This window comes from Nannospalax galili, unplaced genomic scaffold (assembly GCF_000622305.1).
Source record: "Nannospalax galili isolate Female #2095 unplaced genomic scaffold, S.galili_v1.0 scaffold2124, whole genome shotgun sequence".
NCBI classification, from domain to species: domain Eukaryota; kingdom Metazoa; phylum Chordata; class Mammalia; order Rodentia; family Spalacidae; genus Nannospalax; species Nannospalax galili.
In genome coordinates this window covers 301,244-318,416 of record NW_008351698.1, presented here as the reverse complement: position 1 = coordinate 318,416, position 17,173 = coordinate 301,244, and the positions used below count along the sequence as shown (strand labels likewise).

The window sequence follows — 17,173 nt, the reverse complement described above, 5'->3', positions numbered from 1 at the left end:
CATGTAGGTGCTGGGATTTGAACCCGGGTCTTCTGCAACAACAACCAGTGTTCTTAACCACTGAGCCATCTCTCCAGCCCCAAAATATTTTATTATTTTTAACATTTTATTATTTTTTACTTTATGTATATGTATGTATTACCTACATGTAGTGCACCTGTGTTGTGCAGTGCCCACGGAGGACAGAAGAGGCTATTGGATCCCGTGGAACTGGAGTTACAGGCAGTTGTTAGCTGCCATGTGGGTGCTAGGATTCGAACCTGGGTCTTCTGAAAGAACAGCCAGTTCTCTTAACTACTGAGCCATCTCTCCAGCCCCATATTATTTTTATTTTATGTGTATGAGTATTTTGCATGTATGTAAGTGAATCTGTATTGTGCAGTGCCCTTAGAGGCCAGAAGAGGGCGTTGGATCCCTTGGAACTGGAGTTATGGGTGGTTGTTAGCTGCCATGTGGGTGTTGGAAACCGAACCTGGGTCCTCTGCAAAAGCAACCAGCATTCATAACCACTGAGCCATCTCTCAGCCCAAGAATTTTTTTTTTTTTCCTGACATAGAGGCCAGTAAAAGCAAAGGGACAGGAATGGGCTGGTTGTAGTTAAGGAACAGCAGGAAAGCCAAAAGGCTTGAGTAGTCCTGATAATAGTGTATAAGGTAAAGAGATATCAGGCACAGAACTGGATCAAGCAGACTCTTTTTTTGAGCTTTTTTGAGTCTCGTGTACCTCATACTGGCTTCAAACTTTATAGCTGAGGATAACTTTGGACTTCTGATCCTCTTGACTCTACCTCCCAGGTGCTGAGATTTCGAGCACAAGCTAACACAGTTTTATACGATGCTGGAAATCCAGCCATGGGCTTTTTACATGCTAGGAAAGCACTTTACCATCTAAGCTATATTCCCCAGTCCTCGAGTTGACATTTTGGTTGGTAGGTTGTTGAGACTGTGTCTTATTATGTAGCCCCAGCTTGCCTGGAACTTTTGTGCGCCACCACACCAAACATATCAAACTGACTTTTATCAGACCTGAGTAGTTTAGATTTACCACAAATATAATGGACACCCATTCTTTCCCCTACACTGCTAGGAATCAAACCAAAACATGCTAGGCAAGTCCTCTGCCGCTGAGCTGCACCCCTAACAACCATTGTAAATTTGTATGTGTGCATATACATGTGTGCGCATGCATGTGGAAACCAGATACTGTTCCTTGGAAGCCAGCCAAGGCAGGGCCTTTCACTTGGCCTGGTGCTCACTGATTAGACTGGCTGGCCAGCATGTCCCAAGGATCTTCCTTTCTCTTCCCTAATGCCGGGATTCTAAGTATATACCACCATGCCTGGCTTTTTTTTTTTTTTTTTTTAAATATGTGTATGAGTGTATAGCCTGCATGTTTGTAAGTGCACCGTGTCGTGCAATGCCCATGGAGGTCAAAAGAGGAGATACCCCTGGAACTGGAGTTATGGACTGTTGTTCTCTGCCATGGGGGTACTGGGAACTGAAGCTGGGTCCTCTGCAAGAGCAGCCAGTGCTCTTAACCTCTGAGCCATCTCTCCAGACCCATGTCTGGCTTTTTAATAAGGGTTCTGAGATTCAAGCTTGGGTTCTCATGCTTACAAAGCATGCACTTTACCAACTGCACGATCTCCCCAGTGTCTCTATTATAAATTTTTTATTTGTTTGTATGTCTGCGTGTATATATGTACATGTGTAGGTGCCTGTGGAAGAGGGTGTTGGACCCCCTGAAGCTGGAGTTGCAGGCAGTTGTGAGTTATCTGATGTGAGTAGTGGGAACCAAACTCAGTCCTCTGGAAGAGCAGCAAATATTCAACCACTGAGCCATCTCTGCAGCACTTGCATTGTAAGCTTTTTTGAGACAGAATCTCACCACGTAGGCCTGGTTGGGCCTGTAACTAGCTGTATAGACCAGATTGACCTTGAACTCACAGAAATCTGCTTGCCTCTGTCTCTTGAGTACTGGGACTAAAGGCATGTGCCATCATGCCCAGCCCAAGTATTGTAAATCTTTAGCAGGAAGTTTTGTGATCTGATTTGCTTTTTATTGGTGGGGCAAGAGCTATTGATGATCAAATCTAGGGCCACATGCCTGCAAATGATCTTTTTTTTTTTTTTTTTTTGAGACAAGGTCTCCCTGTAACTCCAGCTGGCCTGGAACTCCCTTTGTAGACCAGGTTGGCCTTGAACTCACAGAGATCCACCTGCCTCTGCTGAGATTAAAGGCATGTGCCACCACGTCTGGCAGCAAATGATCATTCTTACTGATAAATGTTGACTGGATAGGGGCTGGAGAGATGGCTCAGTGGTTAAGAGCACTGACTGCTCTTGCAGAAGACCCAGGTTTGATTCCCAGCACCCACATGGTGGCTCCAAACTGTCCTTAACTCCAGTTCCAGGGGAATCCGAAGCCCTCTTCTGACCTCTGAGGCATTGCATGACACAGGTGCACTCACATACATGCAGGCAATACACTCATACACATAAAATAAATAAAATATTTTTTTAAAATGTAGACTGGAGCCAGGCGTGGTGGCATATGCCTTTAATCCCAGCACTTGGGAGGCAGAGGAAGGCAGATCTTTGTGAGTTCAAGGCCAGCCTTGGTTTGCATAGCAAGTTCCAGGACAGCTGGGGTTACAAGGAGACCCTGTCTCAAAAAAAACAAAAAAAAAAAAAAAAAAATTGTAGACTGGATAATAAAGGGGCAAGAGAAAGCAGTTAGAAGATATATTTAATTCAGTCAGAGGTGATGTGGTAATAGCTTGAGCTGGATTAGTAGCAGTACAGATGAGAAAAGTAGACATCCATCTATAAGACTTCACATCACCCAGGTATGGTGGCACCTGCCTATCCGAAGTTCAAAGCCAGCCAGGCCACATGGCTAGTTCAAGGACAGGCTAGCCTGCATGTGACCTTGTTTCAAAACAATCTCCCCCAAAAGGCTTAAAAACCCCAAAAAACATAGAGAGAGAGAGAGAGAGAGAGAGAGAGAGAGAGAGAGATCAGATTTGTAGGAGTTGGTTCTCTCTTACCATGGGAGTACTGTGAATTAACTTTGGTACTTGGGCTTGATGGCAAGCACCTTTACTCACTGGGCCAGTGAGATAGCTCAGTTTGTAAAAACACATGCTACACAAACCTGAGGACTTGAGTTCAGTCTCTGGAACCCACAGTGGAAGAAGAGAACTAACTGACTTCCAAAAGTTTGTCTTCTGACTACCACATGTGTGCTGTGGTACACATGCTCCTGCACTCAGACACACCCTGAACATACACGCACACACAAAGGATAATAATAAATAAAAGGTTAAACTGACTGATAGATTAGCAATATTGGGAGTGACTTCTTTCCTATGAAGCCTCTGTCCATAGTTTCTGTGAGCCTCTCATAGGTGTATACTAAGCACTTTTGGTTCATGTTGAGAACAGAATTGGCATTCTTGTCATTCACTCATCTCTATCTACTAAGTGCCTACTGTTGCCCATTGCATGCTGGATGGTTTCTGCATGGGGATCAGGGAATCTTCTCATAAAAGTAAGCTGAAGTAAGCAGAAGACCTGGGTTCAAATCCCAGCACCTATATGACGGCTAACAACCTTCTGTAACTCCAGTTCCAGGGGATCCAGTGCCCTCTTCTGTCCTCTTCGGGCATTGCATGACATGGGTGCACTTAGTTACATGCAGGTAATACACTCATACACATAAAATAAAGAAATAAAAAATTTTTTAAAACATAAGCTGAAGTACAGCTTTATGTTTTTTTGGGGGAAGGAAGAGTTGTTCTGTTTTTGGTTTTTAAATGGTATCATTATGTAGCCCATGTGGCCTAGAACTTGGAATCTTCCTGCCTTAGCCTTTTGAGTGCTGGGATTACAGACATGCCCTGGCACCCCTGGACATGATCTTCAGAAACCGAGAACAGTGGCATCCCACAAAAAATGCCAACCCTGTTTAGGAACCTCGGTATGGCAGTTGGGACTCGATAACCCATAGAAAGGTCAGGTCAGGTCTCATAGTAAAGAACTTGAGTCTACACAGAGAAACCTGTTTTTTTTTTTTTAATATATTTTTATTTTTGCGTATGAGTGCATTGCCTATGTATGTGTAAATTCACCTGTGTTGTGCAATGCCCACGGAGGTCAGAAGAGGGCTTTGAATTTCCCCGGAATTGGAGTTAGAGACGGTTTTAGCCAACATGTGGGTGCTGGGAATTGAACCGGGGTCCACTGCAAGGACAGCCAGTGCTCTTGACAGCTAAGCCATCTCCAGCCCCACAGAGATGTCTCTTACTTCTCAACAAGGTCTTGGACTTATTCTGCTTTGCGTTGGGTATCTGTGTGTGTTTTGTTTCTTTCGTTTTTCCTTTTTTATTCTCCCCCTCTCTATTTGTTTATATTATTTATTTTTATTTATGTGTATATATCTTTGTGAGTGTATGATATGTGTATGCAGGTGCCTGCATAGGCCAGAAGAAGTATCTGATCCCCTAGAACTGGAGTTACAGATGGTTGTAGGTGCTGGAAACCAAAGCACTCAGGTCCTCTGGAAGAACAGCAAGTGTTCTTAACTGCTGAGCCATCTCTCCAGTGCCCTGTTTGTTTCTTGAGTTATTTGAGGCTGGTCTGAACTTCTGATTTTCCTGTCTCCACCTCCCAAGTACAGAGATATAGGAGTGTACCATCACACTTGGACACTTGGATGCTTCTTTCCTTTTTTTTTTTCCCCTTACATTTTCAATTTATTCACTGTGTGTGCATGAGTGCTCATGCAGGCTGTTGCACACGTGGGGTCATTGGCTAACGTTCGGGAATCAGTTTTCTTCTTCCACCATTTGGACCCTGGGGATTAAACTCAGGTTGTCAGACTTGATCACAAGTACTTTTACACACTGAGCTGTCTTGCCAACCCTGTTGGTTTTCTGAGACAAGGTTTTGCCGTCTAGGGCATGCTGACCTGAAACTTATAAGACTCCTGCTTCAGTCTCAAATGCTTGGAATACAGACATGTTCTATCGTGATGCTCTGTTTTACTTTCTTATATTTAATATTTCTTACATTAGGAAAGCTTTACCCTTCCTTCTCTCTATACCTGTATCTGAGTCATTCTTTAAGTCCTATATAAAATTTGACCTCTTCATAAATATCTGCTGTAATTGACTTGGCCTGTACTTTTTGGGCAATTATTCTGTGTGCAATTCTGTCAACAATTAGTAATTGACTGCCTTACATCATCTCTCTATTGTCTTGGAATGTTATTTATCTCATTGTTATATAACTTTTTGCTTGTTTATCTTGTTTTAATAACCCATCTGTAATCCTGAGCACAGGAAATAAATCTAATACTAACCCCAAAACACCCTGCCCAAAGTAGATCTATAATTACAATTTACTGTCACCCCAGGAACCTCTGGTCCTAGAAGCTGTCCCCTAGAAGCTGTGCAAAGGTTTGATTGGCTTCTTGGGAATCCAGGCTTTTGATTCCTGTTAATCCCCTTGTGACCCTTTGTCCCTATTCTCCTGTCTAGGCGCCTCACTGTGAGCATGCTTTCTGCAACGCCTGCATCACCCAGTGGTTCTCTCAGCAGCAGACGTGTCCAGTGGACCGTAGTGTTGTAACGGTTGCGCACCTGCGGCCAGTGCCTCGGATCATGCGGAACATGTTGTCAAAGCTACAGATTGCCTGTGACAACGCTGTGTTTGGCTGCAGTGCTGTTGTCCGGCTTGACAACCTCATGTCTCACCTCAGTGACTGTGAGCACAACCCGAAGAGGCCTGTGACCTGTGAACAGGGCTGTGGGTGAGATTCCTTCCCCTCCACCCCACTCAGATGAGGGCCTTCCCATTTATATTCATGTAGGCAAGGAATATTCCTGACCTTCTTGGCTCCCGGCCCTCAGATCTAACTTTATTGCTACTTTCCAACTATGATTGTTTTGCTCTTGCATTATTAAAAGAAAGAGGACAGCAGTTCAGCAATCTGTGTGATAATGCTGAAGATCAATTCACTTTATTCTCCCTTTCAGTCCAGTACTGCTTTCTCTGTGTTGGGCTGAATGCTCTAATTTCTAGCTTCTCATTTCCTTTTGCCCAATTTTTTTTTCTTTGTGAGGTGGGAAATATTAAGTGTTGATACCTGGAACAGTGAATCCAGGACTTCTCAGAAGGAATAAGTACACAGGTAGTATATTAATTACTCTTCTGTTTCTGTCATAAAACACAATGACCAAGGCAACTTAGAGAAGGAAGAGTTTAGTTGGGCTACAGTTCAGAGGGAGGAGAGTCCATAATGGCAGGGGAGGCATGGTGGCAGGCAGCTGCAGCAGGAAGCAGAGAGAGGAAACTAGAAGTGGGACAGGCTGTGGTCTAGGAAACTAGAAGTGGTACAGTCCACCCCCAGGACATACTTCCTCCAGCAAGGCCACACCTCCTAAACCTCTAACAGCATCACCAACTGGAGACCAAGTGTTCAAATACTTAAGCCTGGGGACATTTCTTTTTTTGGTCTTTTTGAGGCAGGGTCTCCCTGTAGCCCCAGCTGTCCTGGAACTCACTATGTAGACCAGGCTGGCCTTGAACTTGCAGAGATCCACCTGCCTCTGCCTCCCTGGGATTAGAGGCGTGTGCCACCACGCCTGGCCTGGGGACATTTCTTATTTAAACCACAAGTAGCATCTGACAGAGTGCCCTAACAGGACACACAGCAATCTCCCTCTTAGTTTAGGAAAGTCTCCTTAAGAATAGGGCTTTTAAAGGCATAAGAGGATAGTCAATGGAAAGGGGAAGAGGGGAGCTAGGAATATATTATGATGCAGTTGGTAGAATGCTTACCTAGATGCACAAAGCCCTGGGTTCCCTCACCAGCACCTCGTAAACTGAGGGTGGTGATCATGCCTGTGATCCTAGCACTCAGAAGGTTTGAGGCAAGAGGATCAAAAGTTCTATATAGCAAGTTGGAGCCTATCCTGGGCTTCATGACAGCCTGTCTCAGGATGGGAGGGTTCCTTACAATGCTAAGTCTTGAAGGGTAAAAGAAGTTCAGAGAAAGTAACAGGAAAAGGGCAAGGAGGCCCACATTTGGGAGAAAAAAGTAAAAAGATGAAGGCCTGGGAAGAATGTTAGAAATGTGGGGTAGGAGAAAGCCCACCCAGCAGTTTTCTGTCACAGAATAAGCCCTAGTCCACATGTCCTGTTGAATGAGCCTGCTCTGCTCTTTCCCCACTCTGGACTACAGCCTGGAGATGCCCAAAGATGAGCTGCCAAACCACAACTGCATTAAGCACCTGCGCTCCGTGGTACAGCAGCAACAGTCACGCATTGCAGAGCTGGAGAAGACATCAGCAGAACACAAACACCAGCTGGCAGAGCAGGTAGGGCCCAGAAAAATGGGGAGAACATGTCCAGCTATCTGACACCACTGTGATCCTGCTTACAAGCCTGGATCAGCAGATACTCTGCCCCTGGGTTGGTAGAGAATCAGATTGCAGCTATCTTCACTTCCCTTTACCCCATTCATGCTGTTCATTCACCTAACACTTATCTAGTGCCTTCTCTGTGAAGCTACTTTGCTAAGAATGGGGCGACAGCTGGGAATGAGATAGCTTTATACCTGTCCTCCTGAAGAAGCTTACCTTGTGCTGTTCCTCAGATCTCTCAGCTCCTCTTCTTCTTGATAAACTCTCCTCTTTTACCTGCTTACCCATCACCCCTGGTTCTCCTTCCATCCAACAGAAGCGAGACATCCAGCTGCTGAAGGCGTACATGCGTGCAATCCGCAGTGTCAACCCCAACCTTCAGAACCTGGAGGAGACGATTGAATACAACGAGATCCTCGAGTGAGTGTCACTCAGGATGTAGAATCACTCCTTGTTCTGGCATTGAAGCCTGAAAGGAGGAAGAGCCAGGGGGAGTGGAGGAGGAGGGCAGTAAGAGAGATAGGGCAGGGTCAGTGTTGGGGTGAAGGACAGGAGCAGAAAGAAGAGCAAAGTACAGTCTAGTACAGGATCATTTGGGTGGATGGAAGGGGACCCTGTCTGAGAATCCAGTTGTCCAGAATTTGGTGAGTACCACCATGCACAAATCCCTATATTAAAAAGGTTTGGGGTGCTAGCCAGACATGGTGGCATACTCCTTTAATCCCAGCACTCGGGGTGGATCTCTGTGAGTTCAAGGCCAGCCTGGTCTACATAGTGAGTTCCAAGCCAGCTACAGGGAGACTCTTGTCTCAAAAAAAAACCAAAAAAATAAAGGTTTGGGGTGCTAAGGGGACCCAAAAGAAATGGAACATAGTGGACCTGTCTTCAGGTAGCTTACAATCCAGGGTAGAAGAGGCAGTGCATGTACAGGAAAGTGATCTAAAATGGAGCCAAAACAAGTGAAGTTCTGGAGTTCTAAAAGTTGGTAGACTAAACTGAAAGTGTGAAACTAGAGAGAAGATAGTGCTGGGTGAGTCACAGTATAGAGGAAGCTTTGCTTCATTCAGTAAGAGTGTAGACTTTGGAACTTATAACTGTTTGTATGGGACTAACTAGGGAAAGATTTGGGTTTTCTGAGCCAGTGTTGGAAAGAAAGAATAGAGTCAAGTTGATTGTAGAGCAGGTGGTCATTTCTGTTAGGAGAAAAAGCCAAAACAAAAGTGTGTTAGCTGGAGTGACCATCCCAACCCCTCTACACAGGTGGGTGAACTCCCTGCAGCCTGCAAGAGTGACCCGCTGGGGAGGGATGATCTCGACCCCTGATGCTGTGCTCCAGGCAGTAATCAAGCGCTCCCTGGTGGAGAGTGGGTGCCCAGCCTCTATTGTCAACGAGCTGATTGAAAATGCCCATGAACGTAGCTGGCCCCAGGGTCTGGCCACACTAGAGACAAGACAGATGAATCGGCGCTACTATGAGAACTACGTGGCCAAACGCATCCCTGGCAAGCAGGCTGTTGTGGTGATGGCCTGTGAGAACCAGCATATGGGTGATGACATGGTGCAGGAGCCTGGGCTTGTCATGATCTTTGCGCATGGTGTGGAGGAGATATAAGAGAGCTCACCTGACTGTCAGGAAGAGGGGAAGTCGGAAAAATCCAACACTTCAGCAGCTGAGCCCTGACTTCTCCACTGTCCTTACACCACGGCTTGCACTGGAGCCACACTTTCTCTTTTTTGGCACTGAAGGGCCTTGGAGCGTTTTGCTCAGCCTTTCGGGGTGGAAACCCAAATTCCTGCCTTTTGCCATATTTCTTTCCCTAAAATGTCTGTAAATTCTCAGTCTGAGTGGGGAAGTCCCCACCTCTGTATTTTCTTGCCTACAGTCCCTGATTCCCAATATTTTCAGAAAGCACAAAGAAATTTGTTTTCCCTAGATTAGGGTGGAGTAAGGACTCTGATTGGCCCTCTTTTCCAAACCCAGGGAATCAGAGCAGGCAGACTTACTGACACTAAGCAGTGTTGAGAGGGCTGTTCTGGGAAGCAGACATCTAGCAGAAATGCTCAGGGTGTAACCAGAACCCTAGGAGTAACTAGTGAGGCCAGGAATCAGTCATCACTCATAACCCTTAGGGGAACATTGGACCTCGTTGCCAAGCATATCCATGTTCAGCCCACTGTAAAGGTGCAGGCCCTGATGGGTGTGCAGATTGGAATACTGAGAGTGTCCAGATGAGTTCATCTTTCCTACACTTTTTCATAATTAGGGAAGGATGGGCTGAGGTTAAACCATTGGGAGTCATGTGCACAGCAAGAAGTTGCTGTCTGGCGCTGCTGAATGGGATGGGCATTGCCTCTTGTGGCCTGTCCAGTACTTCCATGGGCCCCTCCAGCCCTGTGATGGTAGGTAATTTGATCATTTTCTTTGGCCGTCACTTGTTTATATTTCACAAGTCCCATCTTTTTCCTTTTTTTTTTTTTTTTTTAGAATGGCCTGGTTATGGCTACCTTCCTCTAGCCCAGACAACTGTTGGCAATTTAATTTATTTACTTTTTTTTAAGAAAGGAAAAAAGAAAAAAAAAATCAACAAAACTTAAAACTTTTCTTTTGTTGTTCTATTGCGGGGATTCTGGGTATGGTGGGGCAGGAGTGGGATCTGTTTTATATTTTTCCTTTCAACACAAACTGGTTTGAATACGAAAAGCCTAAGGGGTATTTGGCTGATACCTGCTCTGACCCTCCCCTCCATAACCTGACAGTCCAGCGTCGATTCCTGTGCTCTCTGAAGAGATCTACTCCCAGTTCTTTCAGGGTCTCATTGTAAAACCCGGGACTTAGAGCATTACTTTTGAAGGCAACTCTTCCCACGTTTTCTTGGAGGAAACTTCCTGTGTATCTGAGTTGTAACCTTCAGATAAATGGGATAGAAATTATGGCTGTACTCTGCCTTACCCAAGGCCACCTAAGGACTTCAGGTCCATTTCAGGCTTCCTGGGCCATTACCTGATTCCCTATGGTGACTGGAAGAGTAAGCAAAGAAGGGGTGTGAGTAGGCAGGCTTGTTTTAAAAGTACAGGTGGGAGTGAGATTGGGGAGGTCAAAGGGCTCCCTTTACCAAGTAAAAGCTTCCCCTTTTGGAGTTTGATTCCAGGCCAGCTTGTTGGCCTGAATAGTTGAGTCAGGGTTCCATGGAAAAGAGGGTGGAATATAGCTTGAGGATGTGAGGAAAAGTCCGTGTTCCAGATTCAGGGCATTGTGCTCAGGAACTTGAAAAGCTGCTATTCTTTGGTCGCTACATTCTTCATTCCTCTTTGCCCCTGCCTGCCTTACCAAGGCCTACACTGTCCTGTCCCCATTCTACTGGAGCCAGGAAGCTCAGCTAAGGCTTCCCTACCCTTTGCACTAGTGTCTGCAGGTTGCTGGTTGTGTTATATGTGCTGTTCCATAGTTATGACCGCACAATAAATCTTTCAACTCTAAATTCCTAATTTACCATCACTCCCCTTATGAAGGTTTTCCTTGGCTTGGCCTTTCTCTCACTTTAATTGCCATCTTCCTTGCTTGATAACATACCTTTATCTTAGACTGATCTCTGCTTTAGGGCAGCGTCTGGGAATAGTGCACACGTCATGTATGGTTTGTCCTTTGTGCCCCCCTGCCTCCAGTGGGTCCAACTGTGTTCTTTCAGGGTGTGCCCTTACTCTGAATTCTGTCTTCCCTAAGTGCTCCTGAATGTGGGAGACACTACAGAAGATATGCATGCACCACTTTTTGTCAGTAAGTACCCTTACTGTAGAATTCCATTGCAAGTAGGGAAGCTCTACCTCTTTGTTTCTCCTGACCAAGAAAATAAATGTGGGAAAGGGAACCTGAAAACTATCCTTGTTGTCATCAAACCTTGATAAAGACTTTTCTGGGTTGGGGAGTTGGCTCAGTTGGATAAGAGCTGCACAAGAATGAGGGATCTGAAGCTGGGTGTGGTAGTGCATGCATTTAATCCCAGCATTTGGGAGGCAGAGGCAAATGGATCTCTTGTGAGTTCAAAGCCAGCCTGGTCTCCATAGTGAATCCAGGCCAGCTGTGACTACAGGGAGACTATGTCTCAAAAAGACCAAAAAAAAGAACACTGGTTGTTCTTGCAGAAGAGCCGGGTTTGAATCCCAGCACCCACATGGCAGCTAACAACTGCCTAACTCCAGTTCCGGGGATCCAACAGCCTTTTCTGACCTCTGCAGGCATTGCATGACACGGGTGCACTTACCTACATACAGGCAATACACACATACACATAAAATTTAAAAAAAAAAAAAAAATGAGGGGCTGGAGAGATATCTCAGTGGTTAAGAGCACTGACTACTCTTGTAGAGGGTCCTGGTTTGATTCCCAGCACCCACAGGTGGTTAACACCCATCTATAACTCCAGTTCTAAAGGATCCAATGCCCTCTTCTGACACTTCTGCACATAAAAATTATTTTAAAAAAGAGCAATCTGAGTTCAAATTCCCAGCACCTATGGAAAAAGCTGAGCCTAGCCAGGCATGCCTATAATCCCAGCCCTGTGGGGGGAAGAGCTTGGAGGCTTACTGGAGCTTGCTGGCCACTAGCCTAGCACTAGGCTCAGTGAGACACCCTTGTCTCAAGAAAATAAGTCAGAGTGATAGAACAAGAAACACAATATCCTGGGGCTGGAGAGATGGCTCAGCAGTTAAGAGCATTGACTGCTCTTGCAGAGGACCTGGGTTCAATTCCCAGCACCCACACGGCAGCTATGAACTGTCCTTAACTCCAGTTCCAGGGGACTCTGACGCCCTCTCCTGACCTCTGCAGCATTGTACGACATGGGTGCACTCATAGGCAATACACTCATAAAATAAAAATAATAAAATATGGGGTTGGGGATTTAGCTCAGTGGTAGAGCGCAAGGCCCTGGGTTCGGTCCTCAGCTCTAGAAAACAAAAAGAATAACAAAAAATAATAAAATATATTTAAAAAAAACCCACCAATATCCTTTTTTGGCCTCTGCACACATGCATACTTGTGTACATACATATTAGACATGTACACACACAGACTTACAAAACATTTCGCTATTGCTTTCTTACCGTGTGATAAAGGACCCTCTCCCCAACTTTGTTTTGAATTTGTTGAACCTTTATCATGTACCTAATAGTACTTTCCAGACACTAATGAGTTGGGGGAAAGGGCATTCCTACATTCACTAAGTCTGGGCTTTCACACACAGAAAAAGTGATTAGAAAATAAGCCAGCTGTTGTGCATACATGTAGTTCCTGTACTTGGTTGAGGCAGGATGATCATTGAGTTGGAGGCCACTTGTTCTACATAATGAGTTCCAGGCCAGCCTGAGCTACACTGTGAGACTCACAAAAAGAAAATGATGACTGGTACACCACAATGTAGATCTTTAAGAGGCTGGAGAGATGGCTCAGTGGTTAAGAGCTCTTCCAAAGGACTCAAGTTCGGTTCCTAGCACTCACATCATACAGCTAACAACCACCTGTGGATACAGCTCCAAGGGATCTGATACCCTCTTCTGGCCTCTGATACACCTCTTCTGGGTGCCAGCACACATATGGCATACATTCACACAGACACAAGCAAATTTTTTTTCTTTTTTTTTTTTTTTTTAAATACAGGGTCTCCCTGTAGCCCCAGCTAGCCTGGAACTCAATGTAGCCAAGGATGACCTTGAACTGCTGATCCTCCTACTCTCCACCCAGAGAGCTGGTAGTACAGGCATGGGCTATCACACCTGGTTTATACAGTGCCGGGGGACAGAACCCTTTGTACATGCTAGGCAAGCACTCTACCAACTGAGATATGTCCCCAGCCTCAGATTTGGTGGGGGTGTTGGGGGACAAATTTTCATTTGGATTAGTCTACCCTACAAATGATGAGGATTCATGTGGCAAAATAGTACCCTACTAACAGATGAGCACATAACTATAAGATACAGTGTGGTAAGACCTACTAACAATGTACAGACAAAAGATGAAAAAGCAGTGACCCTGGTGAGTCTCAGGAAAGGCTTTTCAGGATGGTATTGTTTGTAGATCAGAGAGGTCTGCAAACTACAGCTTGCAACCTGCCTGTCTGCTTTTGCTTTAGAAAAATAAAGGGGGTGAGGTATGGCTGGAGAGTTGGCTTGGCAGTTAAGAACACTTGATGCTCTTGCAGAGGACAGGGTTCAGTTCCCAGCACCCACATAGCAGCTAACATCTAACTGTAACTCCAATTTTGGGGGATCCAACACCCTCTTCTGGTTTCTGCTTGCACTGCATGTATGTAGTACACATACATGCAAGCAAAACACATAACTTTTTTTTTTTTCTTTTTGAGATGGGGCTCCCTGTAGCCCCAGCTGACCTAGAACTTGCTATGTAGACCAGGCTGGCCTCAAACTCACAGAGATCCTGCCTGCCTCTGCTCCCTGAGTGCTGGGATTAAAGGCGTGTGTCACCATGCCCACCACTAACACTTTTTTTTGGGGGGGGGTTCTTTTTGAGACAGGGTCTCAGTTTATAGACCATGCTGGCCTTGAACCTAGAGATCCGCCTGCCTGTCTCCCAAGTGCTCTGATTAATGACATGTACTACCATGCCTGGCCTAAAAATTTATTTTTTAATTTAATTTAATTTTATTTTTTTGGTCTTTTTGAGACAAGGTCTCCCTGTGGCCCCAGCTGCCCTGGAATTCACTATGTAAGACCTGCCTCTGCTGGCCTAAAAATTTTAAAATATTTTTAAAAGCACTGGAACACAGCGATGCCCTTTTGTGATCTTTTCAGTGATAGGGGCTGAATCTAGTCTCTTGCACATCAAAGCACAGTTCTGCCACTGAGGTATACCCTCAGTCCTCTTTTCATAACAGCGAAGTTGAGGGGTTGCTGCAAAGCTGAAAATACTTTTACTGAGAAGTTAGCCAGTCTTTTCTAAACTTTTAAAGTTGGGATAACTAGGGGGTGAAGGAATGGGCAGGTGGTTTTACATTTTTACTCAGTAGCAACTGAGCAAATAAGGATGCTCGCCACTGATGGTAGTCATCTGAGTCTGATAAACTTGGAACCCACATAAAGGTGGAAGGAGAGAACCAACTCTACAAAGTTGTTCTCTGATTTACACACATACATACTTGCAATAAAAAAAAATATTGCCATCTGTGATGGAACATGCCTTTAATCTCAGCACTGGGGAGGCAGAGGCAGGTGGATCTCCAAGTTCAAGGTTAGCCTGATCCATATAGTGAGTTCCAGGTCATCGGTTGTTACATAGAGACACCGTTTAATAAATTTACTTCGTTGTATATATTTGAGAAATCAGAACACTTCTATTTTGCTGAGGTAACCAACAAATCCACATCCAATTTACATTTCCCCCATTGTCCCAAGAAGAGACATTTAGCTAATTTTTGTCTAAACCTAGATCCAATCCAGGACTTGTCATTACATGAGTTACTGATTCTAACCTTCTTTATTTGTATGCTAGAATACCCTTTGTATGTGTGTAACACTAATTTGTTAGAGTTGTGTCAGTTAACTTTTTCTCCCATTTGTTTGTCTATGTGTGTATGTGTGTACACATGCATCAAGGGCAGAGGGCAACTTCCGGAAGCTGGTTCTCTCCTACCATGTGATCCAGGGAATGAACTGAGGTCAGGCTTGATGGCAAATGCCTTTACTCCAAGCCATCTTGCCAGCCATCATCTTTAGATTTTTTGACAGTGTCTCATGTCGCCCAAGCTGTTCTTGAACCTGATTCTCTTTGCCTCTACCTCTCAAGTCTAGTTACAGGTGTGTGCCACCACTCCACAGTTTTGAGGTTTTATTGTTTTAAGGCAGGGTCTAGGCTAACCTCATGCAAAAAGTTGCCCAGTCAAGCCCTGAACTTGTGGTCCTTCCACTTTGGCCCCCAAGTAGCTGGGATTACAGGACCCTGGGAGGTCAGCCCCCCAGTCGCGTTGTTCTTCTAGCTCCTGTTCACTGACCAAAATTTTTTTTCTTTTTAAAAAAACTTTTTTTTAAAATTTTAATATTTTTATGTGTATGCATGTATTGCCTGCATGTAGGTAAGTGCACTCCTGTCTTGGAATGCCCAAGGTCAGAAGAGGCTGTCAGATCCCCTGGGACTGGTGTTATACACAGTTGTTAGCTGCGATGTGTGTGCTGGGATTCGAACCTGGGTCTTCTGCAAGAACAACCAGTGTTCTTAACCGCTGAGCCATCTCTCCAGCCCCCCAAAACAAAAGTTTGGTTGATTGAAATCAACAAGTTCCAGGAACAGGAGAGATCTTTCTCATGTTTGGTGACATCAGTATATGCATGACCGGAGTCCCATCATTACCCTGATCTCTTCATTATACAGTTGTGCTGTTGATTTTTATTATATTTTTATTTTACGTGTATGATTGTTATGCCTGCATATATGTAAGTGCACCCATGTTGTACAGTGCCCGCAGAGGACAGAGGAGGGCATTGGATCCCCTGGAACCAGAGTTACAGATGGTTGTTAGTTGCCATGTGGGTGCTGGGAATCAAAACTGGGTCTTCTGCAAGAGCATCTAGTGTGTGTAACTACTGAGCCATCTCTCTAGCCCCAAATTTTTAAAACTTAGCTAGATGAAAAAATACATGTCTTTTTTTTACTCATGTGATCCTCCTGTTTTAAACTCATACTCCTGAGTGCAGGGTTACAGGCCTTTGCCCCACACCCAGCACCACCCTGCCCCACACTGGGATTGAACCCACGCCCTTCTTTCCCTTGAGAGAAGGGGCCTGGCTCCTGGCAGTGCAGCTCTGCCATATAAGAATAGGAAACCAATATTGCCAGATCTTAGGACTTTTCAAAAATTTGGGAGCATCTTGGTGCTGAAGAAATGGCACAGTGGTTAAGAACACTTACGGTTCTTCCAGTGGACCCGGGTTCAATTCCTACCACCCACATGATGGCTAACAACCCTCTGTAACTTCAGTTCCAGGGGATCTGACACCCTCTTCTGACCTCTGTGGGGCAATGCACACACATAGTGCACTTACATACATACAGGCAAAACACTAATAAACTAAAAATAATAGATTTTGATCCTTTTTGAGACAGGGTCTCCCTGTAGCCCCAGCTGACCTGGAACTTGTTACGTAGACCAGGCTGGTCTTGAACTCACAGAGATCTGCCTGCTTCTACCTACCGAGTGCTGGGATTAAAGGCATTGTCCCACCACACCCTGCCAATAAAATAAAAAATAATAATAATAATTTGGGCATCCTAACATTTACACAAGTCTCCAAACTTTTACATGTTGGCTCACATTAAAAAAAAAAAAAAAAAAAAAAAAAAAAAAAAAAAAACTGTTTGAAGACTCAAAACAATTCAGGTCAACCAGTTTTCAACTTGTGTTCAAATTTAAGTCTCATCTTCAGTCACATAGTTCCCTAACCTGGACCCTGCCCCTCCAAGCTTCTTTTTACTTGAGATCACAACATGGATAAAAACACTGAATATGACAGGTATAGCAGCACATGCCTTCAAGGAGGCAGAGGTAGGTGGATCTCTGAGATTGAGTCCAGCCTGGTTTACACAGTTCCAGGACAGCTGGCACTACAGGGACACAGTATCAGTAAGCTTTCTGATAATTCATGCAGGAAGGACAAGCAGGGAAAAAAGGATGAGCTTGAAATACAAGCAGGAAAGAAAGGATGAGATAACAAGGAGAAAACTGACAGCTTTAACTCAGA

General features: G+C 44.8%; 1 protein-coding gene and 1 non-coding gene across 3 annotated transcripts in view; both read left to right on the top strand.

The window, feature by feature from the left end:
* The window catches only part of Rnf41 (ring finger protein 41), a 35,357-nt gene extending 24,054 nt beyond the window's left edge, over positions 1 to 11,303 (top strand). For both annotated transcript variants that reach the window (XM_008848708.3, XM_008848709.2), the window contains exons 4-7: positions 5,543 to 5,814; positions 7,249 to 7,384; positions 7,746 to 7,849; positions 8,690 to 11,303. In XM_008848708.3, coding sequence (XP_008846930.1) covers positions 5,543 to 5,814; positions 7,249 to 7,384; positions 7,746 to 7,849; positions 8,690 to 9,041 — 864 coding nt within the window. In that variant the 3' untranslated portion in view covers positions 9,042 to 11,303. The remainder of the gene's footprint in view (positions 1 to 5,542; positions 5,815 to 7,248; positions 7,385 to 7,745; positions 7,850 to 8,689) is intronic.
* Positions 6,698 to 6,784, top strand: LOC115066899. Its single transcript, XR_003846349.1, has one exon.
* Positions 11,304 to 17,173: the final 5,870 nt, after the last annotated feature.